A 20461-nucleotide genomic window follows, 5' to 3' on the forward strand; every position below is an offset into this window, starting at 1 on the left:
TTCTACCCACTCTGGTTGCATCTCTTCCAGCTGAGGGACAGGAAGAGTTTCTTCCCGATGTGATGTGTTTCAATGGATGGACAAGAAAATGCATCAATATAGAAAAAAAAAAACGGAGTGGGAAAACACAGTGTGAAACTTCCTACTAGGTGGGGAACCGAGGCAGGTACGGAGCGCAACCATTCCAGTGGGATGCACATGCCTAAATCTCGCGGGTTTCCATCACCAGGGTTTCTAAAGCTCATTTTTCTCCTTGGAGTCCTGGCTGAGCTGGGTCTCAAATCCGAGCCGACAGTCTTGGCTCAAAACTCCAGTAACGCCGGCGGTGACGGCAGGACACGAACACAATTCGGTGCGCCCGGCAGTCCTGCTGGAGATTTTCTGGAAGAATCATGGTTTTGTACATTGCCCAAATTTTGCTTTATAGGCACTTGTGAGCATCTTTTTAATTTTTGTTAAGCAGAGCTCCCCCTTTAATATTTGTGCATTAATACACTCATGTATTAATACAAATATATATATATATGCATGCACACAGACCCACACAGAGACCAAGATACCACAAATATTTGGTATGTTTAGAAACAAGAGGGTGTGTGGCAGGACCAGGACCCGGCGTGCTCCAGAGGCACTAAGTGAGCTGTCACTGCTGGCTGGGGGGGATTTCACATTTTCAGCAATCCTAGGAAAAAAAAAAATCTGCGGACAGGACTGGCGAGATCCTCCTGCTGTTTTGCACCTTCCCGGCGGATGGGAAGGATCCCGATGAGACGCTCTGTGTTGAAGGGAGGGGACCGAGATGCGCAGCATCCCAGCCGGGAAGGGATACAGCCCGGACCGCTGCCATAAACCCCGAGCGGCAGCACGGCCTTTTCATGAATAAATAATTTGTGTTGCAGTGTGCACGGAGCAAATTCTGCCTGGAGACTTGGCGTTGGTGCTGCTGAAACGAGGCGTTTGGCCTTTTCCCATTGTGTCCCCCCCACCCAACCCACCTGCAAATGGGCTCTTGGCGGGGGGCACGGTCGCCCCTCGTCGCATCGAAGCGCGGTGATGGAGGGATGCAGGGATCAATAGACCCCCGGGAGCATCCCGGGTGGCGGGGGCTGCGGGGGCCGCGGCCCTGCTGGGGTGGGAGGCGAAAGCGACGCAGTTCCTGTCTCTTTAAATCCACCCTGAGCCCGCAGCCGGGAGCCGAGGCAGAGCAGCAAGCCCAGGATCGTTCCTAAGCAGGATTTATCCCCGGGGGGAGCCGGGAAGGAGCGGCGCGGGGGGAGAGGCCGTGGGGGAGAGCGCGGGTGGGGGGTTCCTCTTCCCGCCCCCTCCAGACCCCCCAGCATCCAACCCCCGAGCATCCAACCCCCGAGCATCCTCCGGCCAAGATGCGGGATCCGCCGGGCGAGGCGAGCGGGTCCCCCCGGGAGTGAGGTTTGCGGCGGGGGTGTGTGCGTGTGCGCGCGTGTGTGTGCGTGTGCGTGTGTGTGTGTGCAGGGGCGGGGGGGGCGGGCGGATCAGGGAGGCGATGGCGGCTTTTTAGGGCGCGGGGGGTGCGTGCGCGTTTGCGGGAGAGGCCGGGGGAGCGGAGCGGGAGGCGGCGGAGGCACCGCATTGCTGCTGAGCCGCCGCGCCCGGCCCCGCCAGGCCCCGCCGGGCCCGCCATGCGCCCGCCGCCCCCCCCGGCCCCGCGCCGGAGCCCCGGCCGCCCGGGCAGCGCTGCCCGGCTCGCAGCGCGGGGGCTGTGAGAGCCTCTGGGGGTGCGCCGGGCTGCGCAGAGCAGCGCGGGGTTGATTTTTCCTGCTCTTGGCATTTGGCCTCTTTTTCTCTTTTTTTTTTTTTTTTTTTTTTCCTTCCTCCCCCCACCCCCCGTTCCCTGCCTTGGATGGTTTTTAGGTGGAGTCGTTTGCACCAAAACCCAATAGCTGCTGCTGTTCTTGCTGCTATTTTTTTTTTTTTTTTTTAATGATACTGTTTCCACAGCAGGGGAAGAGAGAACTGATCCTGAACATACTCCCAGAGAATGAATAATCACAAGAAACTGGCTTAAGCAGCTCCCTGGATCTGGTGCATGATTGCGATTTAGTTTGATTTGATTTAATTTTTTAATTTATTTTTTTTCCCAAGTCATCGTTTGCATTTTATTTTCTGTCTTTTTTTTTTTTTTTTTTTTCACCTTTTGGGAGATTTTCAAACCGAATTACATGCATGTCCAGTGGGGGAAGGTTTAATTTTGACGATGGAGGGTCGTACTGTGGAGGCTGGGAGGACGGAAAGGCTCATGGCCACGGAATCTGTACCGGCCCAAAGGGTCAAGGTGAATATTCGGGCTCCTGGAGTCACGGCTTTGAGGTGCTGGGGGTCTACACTTGGCCCAGCGGCAACACTTACCAGGGCACCTGGGCGCAGGGCAAGCGCCATGGCATTGGCATGGAGAGCAAGGGGAAGTGGGTGTACAAAGGAGAGTGGACCCATGGATTTAAGGGACGGTACGGGGTCCGAGAATGCACTGGAAATGGGGCCAAGTACGAAGGCACCTGGAGCAATGGATTACAGGATGGCTACGGGACAGAGACCTACTCGGATGGAGGTAGGTGCTGCATCCGTACCTTCCCGGTGGGGCGGGCGGTGATGTGGGGGGACGAGCCTTCACTGGGGGACCTTGGCTTTGGGCTGGAGCCGGTGAGTTTGCAACCTGCTAGCTTGGACATCGGGATGCTCGTACCCCCCCTGGAGAAAAGGAACCAGCCCAGCATGGCAACAGCCCATTGCCACAGGTAGCCCGAAATGTTCAGCGGGTCTCTGGGTGCCAGATCCTCCCCACTTCCTCCTCGACCAGTCTTTTTTTGGGGAGGGGAGCTGGCTGTGCTGGTGGGGGGACGCCCAAGTTGCACGTGGGATTTGCAGTTCTGACTGCACCAGCGGTACCTGTAGGATTTGCATCAAAGCAACCCGGGGCAGGGGGGGTCTGGGGTGGGTGGGTGCAGCTCTGGTGCTGCAAATGCTTCCAGCGAGGGGCTGGGGTCTCTGCACGCCCCGCAGCCCCTCCGAACGCGGCCGCGTGCTTCATAATACCGGGCAAAAGACTTTAATTCAGTCAAGAGTCTTACATTCCTAGTTTACGGCTTAATGCTTAGCGTAGGGGCTCAGAGGGATCACCAAAGCTATTCTCTGCCGTCAACACAGCTTAACGAGATGTTGAGGGGAAACTAGGATTAAAGAAAAAAAACAAGAAAACCCAATTGGAGCGATCGGGGAAAATTGCTGGACTAAAAAGCTTTAGGGCCGAATTAGGATGACAGCTGGTGCTGTGCTGTAAGTGGCTGTATCATCCTCTCGCATGTTTTGTGGCCACTTCCATCTAAATTGCCACCATAATCCCAGGCAGGCCTACCTGCCGGGCCGGGGGCGTTCGGCAGCTCTGCCCCCTTGTTTTGCTGGCAAACGTGTCCATTTAAAGCAGGCTCATTTGGGGTTTTTTTTCAAGGCGTTATAGTTTTGCAGGACTGCCACGTTAAGGAAACTGCAGCATTGATGAGCTCCATCGCAGCCTTCCTGAAAGGTGCTGCAAAGACCTTTCTCTGGAAAACCCAGTTTGCCGCTTTGTGATTATACGGGGAGGGAAGATTAAATGTTACCTGCAGCTGCTCTTTTCTGCTCTGGAAGGGAGAAATGGAATGATCTCTCGATTTTTTTTAATTTTTTAAAATTTTTTTTTAATGATGATTTTGTGCTGGTGGCTTTCTCCGAAAGGAAAATAGAGCTGCATCCTTTTGTTTCAGCCGCCTGGAATAGTGCTGGGGTCTGAGCTGGAATCTGCCGGGCGTGTGTTTGCAAGCGGTGGATAAATCCCGGCAGTCCTTCCGTTGAGAATAAACCTCGCTCGGAGGATAACCGCGGTCTCCCACGTTCGAAGCGGTCGGGGAGGGGGCGCGGGGGGGTTTCTGCGTGCTCCCAACACTGGTGCCGTCGCCCCGCTCCCTTCCCGGCACTGCCAGGGACGGACAGACAGAAGTCTCGACAAACTCTGGGTCTCTGAGGGTTGTTGCGGGGCTGGCCCCGTCCCCGGACACACACGTGCCCCCACCCCGGCACCTTCCCCATCAACTGCAGCGTGGCGGCTCCTTGGGAAACCTGGGGAGCATCTCCAAATCGGGGTGGCTTCCCAACAGTTTCCCCCTTTCTAAGAACCTACCAGAAGCAAAGAGCTTTTTCTTCCATCTTGTCAGGCCAGCCCGGCTCCTCGGTGTTTGGGGACGGAGAAGCTTTACTGCATGTTTGTTGTTTTAGGAGGAGGTAGGAGGATCAGTGGGAGACACGGGCAGGGTCTGTAGCACAATTCTCCCCCCAGGGACTCTGCAAACCGTCCTGGGAGGAGGGGACAGCTGCGCTGGGGACGTGCAGAGCGATGGTACCTGTGGCCGAGCCCGTCCTGCTGCTGGGAACCGGGACAGCCCGCGCACACCCCGACCAGGCTCCTCCACACCAGCTTTCCCCCTGTTTTGGTTGGGCCATCGCCGCCGAGTGACTGAACCCAGCCAAAATTGCACTTCCACCAACTCGGTTGCAAGTCCCCAGAGGCCCTTTCCCAGTTGCCTGTCTCCATTCTGGGTGGGAAACACCCAAGTTGGGCATTTCCGGCCTTTTTGACACCGAACCTTAATGAACTTTGTGCGTTTGCATCCGAGAGGCTGGTGTGTGCAGGAGCTCTGCTGGAGGGGTGCGATTGCACAGAGGAGGCAACTGTTGGGAAGGATGTTTCTCATTAATCTATTCAAGTTATTACCTTCATCAAGCTGAAGTATCCTAGAATCCTCGCCCCAGCATCTGTCACTTGCCACCCACAGATAAATATTCATCCCTTGCATTTTTATTTTTTTAGCCCATCAACCAAGGCTAGGGGATGGGTCCCTAAATGCGCAGCGAAGCTCAGGAAGTGAGGTGCCCCAGAATTCATGGTTTTCACTCCAATTTTACCATTTCCTTGCGCGACAAGGGTAAGGGCAAATCTCAGCGCTCCACCGACAGTTGCCGGCGCTGTCTTGGGGAGCGGTATTTTGCGTGACTGACGGACACGTGTTGGCGCGTGGCGCTTGGATTTAGGATGTGGCCCGTGGTGGCCTGAGCCACGCTGTCACCACCCGGCTTCGCTCGCCGCCCCGGGGACCGCGTGCCCCCCCCAGGCCGGGTGCTCGCGCCTGCCGTGCACACACACACACACACACACACACGCGTGTGCCCACGCTTCCCCCACGCGCAGCTTGCAGCTCTCGCACCTCCCACGCGGACACGCGCCCATCGCCGTGCACACACGCCTCTCCTCCCCACGCCGAGACGCCGCTTCGCCCCTCCCCGGTTTGTGTTACCCACGCGCACGTGGGCTGCCCCCAGCCCCCTCCGACCCGTGCACGGATAAATGCAAACCGTGCAGGGCCCAAATAAGCAAGCGCAGCCTCGCTGGTCCCCTCGGAGCCCACGCTTTGCCAAGTCTCCCTGGCACCGCCGCACGCCCGCCGCACCTCCCTGCACCTGCGGCACACGCGGGCACCGTCCTGTGATCCCCCTGCACGCAAGTGCTTACTCGAACCCCCCGCAAACCACGATACCGCTGCCATGTCCTTATCCTTCTGCCAAAAATCCCTGCCCCCCTCCAGCAGCACCCCGATGTTGCACAAATTCCTGGGGGTTGCTTTGGTTGGGTGCTGGAGTTGCACCACTCGTTTGCTGGGCCTGATTCAGCCCAGCCCTGCAGCGGGATTACTCCCTTGATTCTGGGAAAATGGGCTGGATCCTCCTGGATCAGCCCCGACGTGAGCCGGGGACGCTGCCGTCACCCTTGCTGGAGCTGGTGGAACCTCTCTGGAGGGTCGGGGACTTCGCATTGGAGACGCTCTGCCAAGCAGGTCTGGAGATCAAGAGCCATCTCAGCTGGTTCTGTAACCCCTGGGACACTTTGGAAATACGCAGCGATTTTCCCCTGGGGACAGGTTGGGTTGTAACTGCAGACTTGCCTTGGGAATCCTCGGGCTGTGTGTTGGGTTTGGGTTTCGCTGCCGAAGCCATGGTTGTTGGGGTGGATGACGTGGGGCGGATGAAGAAAGCCCCACATCTGCTTTTACCCATTCCGTCCCTACCAACGCTGTTTTCCTCCTCCCTCCACCTTTCCCCAGCTGAACATTTGGGATCTGAGAGCAGACGGGAGCTTGAGGAGGGTACCAGCCCCTCTCCTGTGTCCCCACTGCTCGGCCAACCCTCGGGGAACATCTTGCAGTGGTTCCCCAGGCTCGAGGTGTCCGTGGGGGACATGCGTGTCCCTCCTGCTGCCACCCCCTCACCCATCCCGGGTACCCACGTGCTCCACGCAGCCTCGTTTCTCGGGAGGGCTACCCCAAAACGGCCGCATCGCCGTGTTCGTCTTGTGTAATCCTCCGTGCCCACTCACCTAAGTGAATCATCCCTTTGATAGGTGAGTGAAATATAATTAGTGTTTTCATTGTTAGCACCGTGTGAGTAGGCAAGTGGGTTTTCTTGGCTTGGGCTGGGAAATTTTTTGCGCTTTGCGAGCGATGGGGAGAGGGAAGCGGTGCGGTGGGAGCTGCTGGCATGGGCTCTCCTCTCCTCTCCTCTCCTCTCCTCTCCTCTCCTCTCCTCTCCTCTCCTCTCCCAGCCTGTCCTGCTCCGTGTCCCACTTTCCCCACCTCTGCGGTGGCACCGGTGCCACCTCCAGCCCCTTCCTTCGCAGGTGCGCCAGGAGCCACCAACCAAATGGCTTTGGAGTGGTTGAGGAGATGAAAAACAGGAAATATTCTGCAAAAGCAGGTCCCTTGCCAGTGTAAAGGGTCGCTCCGAGGGGATAGAGCAGGGATGCCCTGGGGACCTGCCTGTCTGCCCCTGTCCTGAGCCAAAAAGTGGGTTTGGATGAACCACCACCGGCTGGTGCCGCTAAGGGCAGCAGCATCAGCTGCCCCGTGCCTCTCTCCGTACCGGGGTTTTTCACAGGTTACTCCACAGCTGCAGGAAACCAACTAGCGAGGGCAAATTTCCCTGCGATCTATTCATAGCACGGATGTCAGAATTACCTTAAAAGTATCAGCTCCCGTCTTATTTTTGCTGCCGGGAAGGAATTGTTGATGCGCTTTCAACAGTGGGCGGCAACAAGCAAATACAAATGCGCCCTGATCCCCAGTGCTCCCAGTTCCTGCAGAATCTCGGCACGACCCCGGCTGGTCCTAATAAACCTCTTAAAAACCGGCTAATTAAAAAAAACAAGCTACGAACTTTGTGTGTGAAGCATCTCAGTATCCAGACGTGGTACAGAAGATGCTTGCAGTGCAGCAGGGGTTATAGGAGAGCGATAACCGAAACGTCAGGACCAGCCGAACATGAATCAAAATACTAAATGAAGATTCTGGCCAGCGTCATTAAAAATAAATGATATGAACTCATGGTAATTACTTATCTCACTGGAACATGCTGCTTCGTTTCAGGTACAGCTCGGGACAGAGGAAGAAGGATTTTGACCCCAGGGAAAAGTGCGGGAGATAGAAATTGCCAGGCAGGCTCAGACCCCAGCTCCTTCCTCTCGAGTATTTTATCCGGCGTGCGATGCTCAGGGGGTGGTGTAGGACCCCAACCTTGGGGCGATCTGACCCCCTTACCCGCCTCTCCCTGACCCAAAATAGAGGGTGACTTAATTTCCAAAAGCACAATTTCAATGTCCTTTCACTGGGGATGCTGGAGTGGGTTTCTCGTGGCTTTTAATGCAACTCTCAGGATATTTGCATGTGATAAGAGGGATGGGATTTGATATCCCATGGGGCTCCTCGTGGTTGGGTGACATCTGCTCCTGTAGCTGAACATTTTTTTTTTTCCTTGAAGCTCCAGCTTGTGGAATCATGTGATTTTGCAAGATTTTCGGCTTCATTTTTGAAGAAAGGTTTCCACCCAGACTATTGCAGAAAAGTCATTCTTACAGACTTGGAAACTAGCAGACGGGAGCTAAAAATGCCTCCTGTTTAAAAATGCCTTGATTTTCAAATGAACCTGATAAATTTTGAATGCTTTGACTCAGGTAACGCTGATGTAGATGAATGATCTGTATTAATGTAGGCATGACTTGAAGACACAGAAGCCGGGCAGAATGAGGTGGATGATGGTCTCATAGGGGGCAACACTACGGTTTAGCATCTGTCTTGTGAGATTTTGGCAGTTTTTACCTCTTTGGGGTCTGACTGTGGCATTGCCTGAAATCCTGACCATGGAAAGATTTTTATTGCAGGAGTTTGCAATAGTTACAGAAGACTCTTGATGCTAGTTTGCCCCTGCAGTAAGCTGTTTAATTTACGGTTAATGCATTTAACTGTTAACAAAAAAAGGGGAGCTTGGAGGAAAAAAAAAAATGCTCGAGTGGCAAGTGTGTATATTTTGGAGTTTTGGCTTTTCAAATATTGGCTTTATTCAGACATTGGCAGTATTCAGATATTGGCTTTTCAAAGACAGATTCTGGCCTTTCTTTGAATCAAAAATCCTTAAAAATTGCAATGGATGCATGAGCATTCCCTTAGAACAGCCACTTCTTTCCCAAAATTATTCCCCGAAGAGGTTCCACTTACTCTTAGCATACAGCAGAGCATCATGAATTTTCATGAATGAGTGAACAGCCAGAGCAAGGTCCCTACATTTGCAGATATTCGCACCAAGATGATCACTAGAATGATAAGATTTCCTGCGTGGGGGCATCACTTTGGGTCTGCAAGGTGTTTCCTTGGACTGAATAAGGGATTAATGGTTTATTTCAGAAGAAATAAATAAACCCTGCTCTTGCCTTGTCCCACCCTATGCTGGGTGCAGCCTTGTGTCCCCAATCCCATAGGATGATGCTGAGCATCTCCCATCCCTCCCAAGGGCTGCAGCCCCCCAAAAAAACCTCAGTGCCGGTACCCAGCACCGTTTGCAAGCGCCGGAGAATTAGCCCTTTCTCCCATGAGCTCTGCTGAGAAATGGGGTGAGATCACAGAGTTTGCGATGAGGATTAGAGCGCCGGCGGATTAACGGACTAAGCATTAGCCCGATTTCACTCTGCTTTGTGCGAGGAGCACATTAGCCATAATAAACGTGCTGAGTGATATGTTAATGTGTTTCACATCCCTCATGCTAAAGCCTTGTCACCGTTTTGGACGCAATCGGTGGCCAAATCCGCAGGGATTCAGGTACCCTGGGCAACGTTATGGGCCCATTTCACCAGGGGATGATGCTTCCCTTTCCAGTGGACCCAGCGCTTCCCATTCCCAGGAAGACTAGAAATTTCTTTCTTTACCTCTTTCCTTTTGAAAAGCTATGATTTCCCCTGTCTCCAGGACCTGGCGCTTTAAGAAGAATCACAACTGGCCTGAGACGCATTATGAGCCCCATCAGAATTAGCGATGCTGAGATTTGATTGTCATTATAATTGCAGCATTTCTCCGAATGCTGGCTGGAAAAGGCAATTACTAATGAAGGCAAACAGGCTCCGGGAAGCTGGAGATATAGAAATGATGAGAGGAAAGAGGGAGGGGATGCTCAGGACAGACTTGCATTTTCCTGCACACAGTGGAGAGCAAATTTGAGTTTTTCCGCCTTGAAGCAAATAGCCAAAATGCCTCAAAAGCCATTGTAGGGCGAGCCCGAACCTGGTGACGGGTCTGAGGGAATGCTCCTTGTGCAGATATTATCCGAGCTGAATTTCCATTTGTGATTTTTATGGGGTGACTTCTCCTTAGTATTATAAGGGCACATATTCATCACCGGCCGTTCCCTATTGAAAATAGTTTAATTCCTGCAGCTGGGGTTATGCTCAGAGGTATCACATCAGCTTCAGGGCTTTGCCCCATCCCCTGTCCTGCGGTAGTTTTGCTGTAGGTTGTGCAAAGCCACTTTGTGCCCGCAACAGAAGGAGGAACGCACCGTGTTTTGTTGGAGAAACTCATCCTTTCATTCCGTGCCTCAGTTTCCCGTCTGTAAGTGCGAATATCAGCAGTCTTTGCAACACCATGGTGCACATCGATGTTTGCCAGCGGGGAAGGTAGCTTCATTCTGCTGATCTCTTGATTGCAAAGCAATGTCCTCTCTCCAGCCCCTGGCTCTCGCTCCTGCAGAGGTGCCCAGCGAGGTGCTGGCTCGTCTCCAGCACCCATCTCGACCTGTTTGCAAAGCCACCTCCTGCGCTACATCACCCAAACCCAACCACCCCACTGGCTCGTTTCCTTAGATGGCAGGTCCCTGCCATTTAGCTTTAAAAAGTGCAAGCTAACCATGCTGGTAGGAGCTGCAGACTTGTAATTTATTATTTGTTGAGCCCCAGCAACAGACTTAATGCTGCCCAGCACCCAGCTCTGCTCCAATCCTTCTCCCTTCTCCCTTCTCCTTTCCCTTCCCCTTCTCCACGGATGCCCAAACCTCACCGTTCCCATCGTGTATGTGCATATCCAGCCTCGCATTAAGCGATGTGACTAACACCCATCACGTGTTCGTGCCTGCAGATCGTATTTGCATACTCAAAGATCCATACTTGATTTCTTCCCCTGTGTAAGCACTTACCAGAACGTATTTTTGGCAAACAAGCAGCCACAGCAGAAGCATCTGACTGTGTTTTTAGCGTGGCTTGGTGATGGGCAGAGCCATGGGGAGCCTTGGCAGGGCTGGGGGGGAGATAATTTGCCGCCGATACCGTATCCACGCGGCATTGCAGGCGTGCACCGTCACCGATTCCCACCTTTCACCATGGGCGACGCAGGTGGCGAGTCCCAGCCCTTCATATCATGCTGGTGTGGGATTTGGGGGGCAATCGCTGCTCTCCAAGTGGCAGCTGGGGACAGGGCAGGGAATGCAAGTCACCCAGTGCAATGCTTGTCCCGCTGCCGGGAGCGACAGTGGCGGCAGGACAGCTCTTGGGTTCCTCGGCAGCAAACGTGCACCCACGTGCGTGCTCGGGAGGACCCACACGTGCAGGTAGCACCTTTGTGGGGGCAAAATTTTACCAGCGAGACCCCCTGACTGCTGGACATCAGCTGGCGTGGCCAACAAGGATGTCCCCGTAATGAATTATTAATTATTATTAATAGCATCCTCCAGTTCTCTCTTTTCTCTCGTACATCTCTTTGGGATAGATGTTTCTGAGATGCAAAGCATGATTTTTGCGTGAATCCTCCCTGGACTGTTCTGCGATCTAATAGCTGGAAAGTGATATCTGTAAAACTTGCTCCTTCTGTTGTAATTCAAGAGACCAGCCTAATTATTGCCATCAGACGTCTTTAATTAATACACCGCAGAGTTCGAAGATAAGAGGGGAGGTGAGCATACCAGGAAAGATCCTTTGCAAGATAAACTAGTAATTTGCAAGGACTGATTACTTCGCGCTGGGTTTGGGAAAGTGGACGGGCGCTTGGGGCAACTCAGACCTCGTTCCCAAATTTCGCGGAGTGGCAAAAGCAAGCCGGGAGGTTTGGATCGCTGCCGCTGCCCAGCGCGGTCACTGTAACGGGTGGATCTGGCTGTGATTCAGGGATGGGACAGAGGCTGCAGAGAAACCTGCCTGCTGCTCCCATGTGCTGGGAAAGCCCGGGGAGCTGCACCCGTGGCGCTGAGTATTTTAACTAACCTGGAAATACCTTGCGTTGACCCATGATGGTGGGTTACTTGTGTTGGGGTTTTTTTGTTTTAAACTCAGTATTAGTGATGGATAAAGAATACTTCCCTAAACGTTAGACTTTTTGCAAGGTCATGTTGTGATAATAACACGTATGTGTCCGCGGGCCTCGAAATGCTTTACAACATCCTAACCCACTGCTTGAATTTCTCCGCGTGAGGAACGGCGGCGGAGCGAAGCGGGGCAGGGCTGTGCGAACCTCCCCGTGTGCTTTACCCGCTGTGCTCGGCAAGGGCTGCGTCCTGCAGGACCCGGGACCGGCCATCTCGGTTCAGGAAAAGCCTGCGAGGAGGCTTCAGACCGTAAGGCTGGTGCTTAATGGTGTTCCTAGAGTGGAGCCAGAGGGCTCAGCAGCCTGCGAAATGCCAAATCCGTGGGTACAGAGGGAGGGAGGAAAGAAAATGCAGCCATTCCAACCCCAAAAGTCCTGATTTCTGTCTCCTCCCCATGCCACGGTGAAGATGGATGAGGTTTATATCCAAGTGAACGGTCCCAACTCCAGCCAAGGGAACTCCCATGTTTACTGCTGGGCTGTGAGCAGCTCATCTCCATCCCTTGGGATCCCTCTGGATCATTCAAAATCCACCTCTTGCTCCGGCATGCCCTAAGGTGCTGCTTATTTATCTGAAAGACGGACTCCCCCGGGCATTGTGGTTGATCTTCACCATCTCTCCGTGAGCAGGAGAGGACTGTGGACACCAGGCAGCCTCTTGGCCAAGGCAGCAAGCGGCAAAGCCAGGTGCTTTCCACCCCATAGCATTCCTGACCTTCACGTGCTGGGCGCAGCGTTGTAGGCCACCTCCGTCTGGGCCAGAAAGGCCATTTTCTACATATTTCAGCTCTCCTTTCCCTCTCCATCACTCTCTTATGGGCAAAAAGCACCTGGTACAGAGTCAAATGGCATCAATGAAGGGATTTGTCTTCTTGCCCGAGGTTTCAGCCCCATGTGCTGCATGTGGGAAGAGCAAGCCATGAGCTGGTTGTCTCTTCCCACCATGGTGAAGACCTCGTCTGCAAGAGCGAGCAGGTCCCTCCTCAGATGTGGGGCCACAAGCCCCACCACAGTGGCTGTACCCTGGATAGATGAGATGGAGATGGAGGTGGAGATGGAGATGATGGAGATGGAGATGGAGATGGAGATAGATGGAGGTGGAGGTGGAGGTGGAGGTGATGGAGATGGAGGTGATGGAAACGGAGACGGAGACAGAGACGGAGACAGAGACAGAGACAGAGATAGAGATAGAGATAGAGATAGAGATAGAGATAGAGATAGAGATAGAGATAGAGATAGAGATAGAGATAGAGATAGAGATAGAGATGGGTCTCCTCAGGAAAAAACTCAAAAACTGGCAAAGCCAAGGAAATGAATGGAAATCCATTGTTCTTCCTGGTGTCTGCAATGCCTTAGATCCTCCTGGAGCACTTTGCTAATAGGAGCTAATTAGTCTTCCCAATATGGGGCTGAATTGCTGGAGTGCTGCTGCATTATCCCTGTTTCCAGCAGGGAATGTGGAGGTGATGAGGCTGCACGGGGTCCCACTCACTTCCCCGTTTCTGCAAGGTACAAACCAGGGCGAACCCCAATTTCGGGGATTTTGGAGATGACAGGAGCAGCCCTGCAGACTCTCTGCTCCCTTCCCAGAATGAATTTCAGCCTCCTGAGCCAAATGCTGAGAAAGCACTGAATAACTGCAACAAATGAGATTACTTTTTGGTGCTTGTCACTTCTCGAAACATACGATCTTCTGCTGGAGCATCAGGAATGATGCTTTGGAGGCCAGTGACTTCCCACTTTCTGCTTCCAGCCTGACTGGCTCCAGCTGAGGATGGGGCTCCGCACGGTCTTCAAGGCAATGGAAATTCCTGCAGGAGTGTTAAAAGCCATTTGGAAAGAACCCAGCCTTGCTCCAAGGGGAGCCAGCCAAAAAAAAAAACCAACCCACCCCAAGCTTAAGAACACAAGTGGAAGTGACCAACAACGGCATTGCCCATTTTCTTCTCTCCATGTTTCCATCCCATCCTGATTTTCCATCCCATCCTGATTTTCCATCCTATCCTGCTTTTCCTCGACTTTCTCACGAGCCCATTCCCTTTCTCACACTCCACCTGCTGTTTCCCAAAGGGGAATATTCTCCCTGATCCATCTTTCAGGGTGACTTCAGTTATTTTCTCCCAGCCTCGGGTTGTGCCCTCTCCTTATCTCTGCTCCATTCGCGTACAGGCGCGTGGCCACATCCTCGCCCTTCTTGGCATCACCTTGATCTTGGCCAAATCCCGCTGGAGTGATTACACCAGGAGACAAGAAATCTTCACCAGAGTAAAACTAGCACAACCTGCTTATTCCCTCGGGCTCTGATTTTGCTGCCATTATGATGAAAGGTGAAATTGCCATTCCCAGGGCAGGATCAGGCCCTTTTTTCAGCAGGGTGGTATTGGTGGCTGAGATTTCTTTGCCCAGCTGTCCAGTGCTCTCTTGTTGTTCATCTGCTCCTGTCCACGACCTCCCTCCAAGCCCGGTCCTGCCTGCAGCCGCCTGCATGATGCTGCCCTGGCCACGTAATGGATGCTGCGTTTTCCTCGATGCAACCACTCCATTAATCACATGCAATTAATGCTTCAGGAAGCATTTTGCAAACATTGATAGTAAAGGAAGGGCTACAGGGCAGAAGTGGCTGCTGCTTTAGTTGTATGACCATAGTAAGTCACAAAATACCGAGCTCAGGAGGACTTTCTCTGTCCGAGGCTTTCTTGGCTGCTCTTTGTTCTTCTTTCCCGGTGCAAAAGGGTCACACAGGGAGGGGACGGATATTTGTGGCGTCTTGGTGGCATCCATAAGAGTGACCTGCATGGCTGGGAAAGTGGCTGGCACATTTTCCTCCTCAGCGATTCTCCTCCATCATGGAACACTGGCCCAGGCTGCCCAGGGAGGTTGTGGAGTCTCCTTCTCTGCAGACATTCCAACCCGCCTGGACACCTTCCTGTGTAACCTCAGCTGGGTGTTCCTGCTCCGGTGGGGGGATTGCACTGGAGGAGCTTTCAAGGTCCCTTCCAATCCCTGGCATTCTGTGACTCTGTGATGGTGGCTTTGCCTCTTTTCCGTAGTGCCCCGGCTTGGGCAATGTAATCACTTTGTGGCCAGGGTTGCAGCAGCGTTGGCTTGTTCCCCACTTCCCATCCCAATGGAGGCATCTTCCCCTCGTGCACACAGTAACAAAGGGCATCTGCTCTTCTGCCCCGACCCTGGGAGCTGCTCAGCTCTCTGCATTTGCACTGAAGTCCTCAAGAACCTCTGTTCAGCATCTCAGCAGATCAATCTGGGGATGTTTTGCATCAGACGTGCTTGTCCTGTTACCCCCAGCCCCATACTATGTTCCCCCCTGCATGGGTTTCCCATCGACCGCTCCCTTTTCAGCTCTGAAATAGCTGTAGCCTGTCCATCCTGGCACGGAAAGTGGAAAATCATAAAATCCTGTTTCCTCTGCAGGGAGGAAGAGTCTCTCGGCTCCTTGTGAGATTAAGCTTTGTGTGTATATCTGCAAATGTGAAGGGGCAGAGGTTAAGCTGAGCAGTGCAAGAGGAGGAGGTGACAGTGCTTAGCAATGCAGATCAGATGGCTCTGAGACCTTCCAGTATTCACAGCCAAATCCTGGGATATTTAGGGGTTTAAAAGGTAATGAAGTCAGATGGAGGAAGGAGTGCTGTTGGGGTGAGGGAGGACGGGTGAAGTCAGCTCCTCAGAAGGAAGCGCTTTATCTGCTGGTGGCCATGAAGGTGGCCAGATGTCTTGCTGGCCATCGAGGAGGTGACTGTCCCCTCCTAGACAGTCCCCAGGGGCAGGGAAGCAAGCAGGAGAGCAATGACACCCATGAAAGTGGAGCTGGGGTTTGGGTTTTGCTCTCCAGTGCTGGGAGGGAACAGCAGGATGGGACGGCTCCTCATGTCCTTGCATCCTCTGCTTCGAAAAACCAGCCTTGCCAAGGAGATGCAGTGATTGCTCCGGGCAGCCGTGCAGTTCTTGGAGTAGGTTCTGAGGCCGTGTGAAGATGACAGCTTGTCGGGCACCTCTGCCTTGCTGGAGATACGCATGGGCTGCAGCTGGAACCTGCTGTGCCCAATTTGCTGCCTCTGCTCCAGCTGAGACGCGCTGGCTCGGCTGCTCGTTCCGCTCCCTGCTTCTGGGTTTCAGCAAAGGGCTGCGCTTGCTTTATGGTGCTTCGGTTTAATCCGTGCTTATTTTTTTCAGCTGCAGATTTGCCAGGAGATGGGTAGGTCAAGGGACCTGCCCCGGGGCCAGGGACTGAGTCAAGTGATTCAGCCAAGGGAAGGGAGCCCAGGACTTGGGCAGGGCTGGTTCTGACAGATCTCGTGCAGGGAATTTTCTCCTTTTCCCTTTGCCCACGCTGGCATCTTATTGCTCTCTACATCTACCTAAAAGGAGGTTGTAGCATGGAGGGTGTTGGTCTCTTCTCCCAAGTAACAAGTGGTAGGATGAGAGGAAATGGCCTCAAGTTGTGCCTCCGGAGGTTTAGGTTGGATATTAGGAAAATTTCTTGACGAAGAGGGTGGTCGGACATTGGAACAGGCTGCCCAGGGAGGTGCTAGAGTCACCTTCCCTGGAGGGGTTGAAGAGACTTGGAGATGTGGTGCTTAGAGACGTGGTTTAGAGGTGAACTTGGCACTGTTGGGTTAATGGTTGGACTTGATGGTCTTAAAGCTCTTTTCCAATAAAAATTCTATGGTCTTTTCCTGAAACCCATTGAATCCATCTCTAGGGGAAAGAGGAGGCTGAGCCTGGTGCAAGGACACCCCAAGGCACCTGGGGGCTGCATTGCAGGGGTGCTCTGAGGAACCTCTCTCACCCAGCTGCTGCCCACCACCCCCGGTAGTTTGTCCTGCTGAGATGTTCCGGGAAGGCACCAGAAAGGGGAGCGAGATGGTGCCAGGTCTGTAGGAGATGGACAGGTGGTTTGGGGGGCTTTCCCCTGCCACAGACATGGTTACAGGTGCCGCTGGGCATGGGAAGAGCCATGGGTGCACGGCGTCGCTTCTTGGGGACACCAAAGTGGGCTGAACCACAGCAAGCCAAGCTCACTGTTCAAACTCAACCAGAGGACGTCTGACATCTCCTCTGAGCTGTTTGCCAGCCGTCTTACTGGCTGTCCCTCATCTTCCTCCCTGCCAGCACCGCCATCGCCTCCTCGCCCTGCCCCGCTGGTGCTCGCCGTAATCCCAGAGCTCTGCCTCCCTCCCTGCTGCTAATCCTATAAACCCTTGGTAAATCCTTCCTGCCCGGCCCTGCCTCTCCGTGTCCCTTCTCCAAGGCAGTCTTCGTGGGGTCCCCTAGTATTTTTTTTGGGTGCAGAAGGCTGTCACCCAGATAGTGTAGCACCTGGGGGGTTGCTTGCATCGGAGCACCAGGAAGGATGCCCAAACCCCAGGGGGTTTGTGCAAGACAAGGTAACACAGCTGATGCACTTGAAAATGCATGCCAAAATGTGCCTGGGTGCTGGTTTCATGCTCTCCGTAAGCAGCTCCCATGCTCAGTGTGAGCTGTTCCAGCACGTTCCTGTCTCCAGAGCTACCGCTGAGCCCCAGGGACTGGGCGGTGGAAACCTCTGAGGGGTTCCTGGGAGTAGGGTCGGGCTGAGGAATGAAATGGAGCTAAAGGATGTGTAGCTGTAGGGTTGGGATTGCTCCTTGCAGCCAGAGTAGGGTTTATCTGGGATGAGGATGGCCAGAACAGCCTGTTTTAATAATCCTTTTTGGTGGGCTGTCAGAAAATATTGAGACAGAAAACCTTGCAACAAAGCAAATAGTTCTCAGGGGACAATATTTTTGCAGCCAAGAGAGCTGGCTCAGGTGCACCTGATGGGTCACTCATGTCTACATATTGCAGCCTGATTGCTAAGGCCAAAAAGCACCTTGTGCAGAGAAGGGCTAGAAAACCTCTACCAGACCGAGCTGGGGGTTGTCACCAGGGCTGTTTCGGTTGGATTCCCACAGGGTTCACTATTTCAGCAAGTCTATTTTAAGACTCCTTTGGCCGGCACAAAGGGAGGTCCCGATGCCGCGAGGTGGTGCCTGCGCCCGTCCCGGTGCAGGACCCTGCTCTTTGCATCGCTGGCCGGGGATGGAGGCAGCAGCCCCGGCTGGGACCGGCTGCAGCATCGCAGTAGCACCAGTGCCCGGTGAGGAGCCGTCCTTGGGCTCATCAATCCACCCCGTGAGCTTAGGTGGGCAGTGAATCACTGCATCTTGAGCTAGTCCAGAAAAGATTAAGCTGATCTAAGAATAAAAACAAGCCCTGTGGTTCAACCGGCTGGGATAAAATGTGAAAGCATGCCAATGGCCGAGCTGCGGAGGGGAAGGGATTATAAACCCCGGGCAGATTACCACCGCGTGTTGCGGTGCACAGCGCAGGCGGTGTGCTCTGGTTGTGGGTGGGATAATGGATGGGATCCTTGTGCCTCTGTTCCCAGTCCCGTGACAAGGTCCTGTGTGCGTTTCATCCCACTAACAACCAGTTAAGCAACTCCAGTAAGTGCTCACGCAAATGTAGGAGTTCAAACAGGGGCATGTTTCCGAGGACAATAACCAAGCAGATCTCTCCCCGTGAGGCCTTTATTTCTGTAGAGCCCCTCCCTTCCGCTGCGTGCCGGATGAAAGGCACTATGTATATAAATAAATGCATTGTGATATACCATCCGCTTTGATCACTGCTGGCAGCGCGGGTGGGACCTGAGTCTGCTCCTGGATAACGATTCCCCTACCCCTCCCCTGCTCCCTTCCCTTGCAAATTAGGGGTTGCTCCACGGGGCAATTCTTGGAAGCATCGCTCCCTATGCGCTGGCGCCTTGGCTGGTTTCTAATATTTGCACGCTGCAGCTGGAGCGCACACCTGCAGTCTCACCGAAATGTTGTTTTCTCTTCCCAGAACATGACATTACAGTCTTTGTCACGGGGGTGGGACTGGCATCCAGAGCTGCGCTTTGCGAAGGGCTCGCAGAGGGGTTTGATGCTGTTAGCCGTCGGCAGGACGCCGTGCCATGAAACCCCTCTTTGCTTTTTGTCTCCTCTTCCCAGGGACATACCAGGGCCAGTGGGTCGGAGGGATGCGCCAGGGTTACGGCGTCCGGCAGAGCGTTCCCTACGGCATGGCTGCGGTTATCAGGTCACCCCTGAGGACGTCCATCAACTCCCTGCGCAGCGAGCACACCAACGGCACGGCGCTGCACCCCGACTCCTCTCCGGCGGTGGCCGGCAGCCCCGCCGTCTCCCGCGGTGGCTTCGTCCTCATGGCCCACAGCGATGCCGAGATCCTCAAGAGCAAGAAGAAGGGCATCTTCCGACGGTCGCTGCTGAGCGGGCTCAAGCTCCGTAAGTCCGAGTCGAAGAGCTCCTTGGCCAGCCAGCGGAGCAAGCAGAGCTCATTCCGGAGCGAAGCCGGGATGAGCACGGTCAGCTCCACCGCCAGCGACATCAACTCTACCATCAGCCTGGGCGAGGGCGAAGCCGAGCTCTCCGTCATCGAAGACGACATCGATGCCACCACCACCGAGATCTACGTCGGCGAGTGGAAGAACGACAAGCGGTCGGGCTTCGGGGTGAGCCAGCGCTCGGATGGGCTGAAGTACGAGGGAGAATGGGCCAACAACAAGCGCCACGGCTACGGCTGCATGACCTTCCCCGACGGCACCAAGGAGGAGGGCAAGTACAAGCAGAACGTCCTGGTCAGCGGCAAGAGGAAGAACCTCATCCCGCTGCGGGCCAGCAAGATCCGCGAGAAGGTGGATCGGGCCATGGAGGCGGCCGAGCGGGCAGCCACCATCGCCAAGCAGAAAGCGGAGATCGCGGCGTCCAGGTAGGGTGGTCCTTGTCCCAACGTGGCGTCTCAGCAAGGGCCCTGTCCCAATGGTTGCAGTTTGATGGGAGAAGTGGGATGAGACTTTTCGCAGTAGTAGGTGCTCCGGGGGGTATTTTAAGGAAGGTACTGGAGCTGGGCAGGTGTTGCGATGGGCATCTGTTGGCACAGGCAGTGGTCAGTGTAATGTGGACAACCTGATCTGGGTGAAGATGTCCCTGTTCATTGCAAGATGGTTGGACTAGATGAGCTTTGTAGGTCCCTTCCAACCCAAACTGTTCTGTGGTTCTGTGGACCCTGAAGAAGGAGCAGGCAGCATCCTGGAAAGCCAAGCAGCTGGGCTTGCCCAAGCATCATGGGTGTCGTTCAAAATGGGGTGGATCCAAACTAAATTGTCCCTCTGCTAACTTCAAGTGAGCTGTGGATGACAGTGTTGGGTTAGCAGTTGGACTTGATGATCTTGAGGATCTTTTCCAACCAAAGTGACTCTATGATTCTGTGACCTTCCCGAACCATCTGGAGAGGCCATGCCGGGTGACCCAGCGTTCACTGCAGCCTTTGCAAGGGGTAGCGGCACTGTGGTGGGACTGCACTTGTAGGTCACTGCGTGGGGCTCGTAGGCTGGTGCTAGCTGTCATTTAGGGTATATTGGCTTATTTACCCCGTTTCTCCTTAGCCTTTTTAATATGCAGGATGATACCTTTAGCAGAAGAGCTCCTGAGATGCTCTTTCCCTGTATCCTCTGACTTATATCCAAGAGAAACCATCCCAGGGTTAGGAGGATTCCCAGCTATTTCTGTTCCCAAAAGAGGTTTGGAGTGGAAAAGCAGTCAAATCCCTGGCTGCAGCTGATGCTTGGGGTGGGTTTGCCCTGCCTGAGGCTCTGCTAGAAAGCAGCAGATCTGGCTGCCCAAATAATCCCT

At 53.9% G+C, this 20461-nt stretch overlaps 1 protein-coding gene across 1 annotated transcript in view; it reads left to right on the top strand.

Moving 5' to 3' along the window:
• The first annotated feature begins 2202 nt into the window (after nucleotides 1–2202).
• Nucleotides 2203–20461, top strand: part of JPH3 (junctophilin 3) — a 54526-nt gene continuing 36267 nt past the window's right edge. The window contains exons 1-2 of the mRNA XM_065641023.1: nucleotides 2203–2584; nucleotides 18761–19538. Of these exons, the coding sequence (XP_065497095.1) occupies nucleotides 2203–2584; nucleotides 18761–19538 (1160 nt within the window). The remainder of the gene's footprint in view (nucleotides 2585–18760; nucleotides 19539–20461) is intronic.

Source organism: Caloenas nicobarica, chromosome 9 (assembly GCF_036013445.1).
Source record: "Caloenas nicobarica isolate bCalNic1 chromosome 9, bCalNic1.hap1, whole genome shotgun sequence".
NCBI lineage: Eukaryota > Metazoa > Chordata > Aves > Columbiformes > Columbidae > Caloenas > Caloenas nicobarica.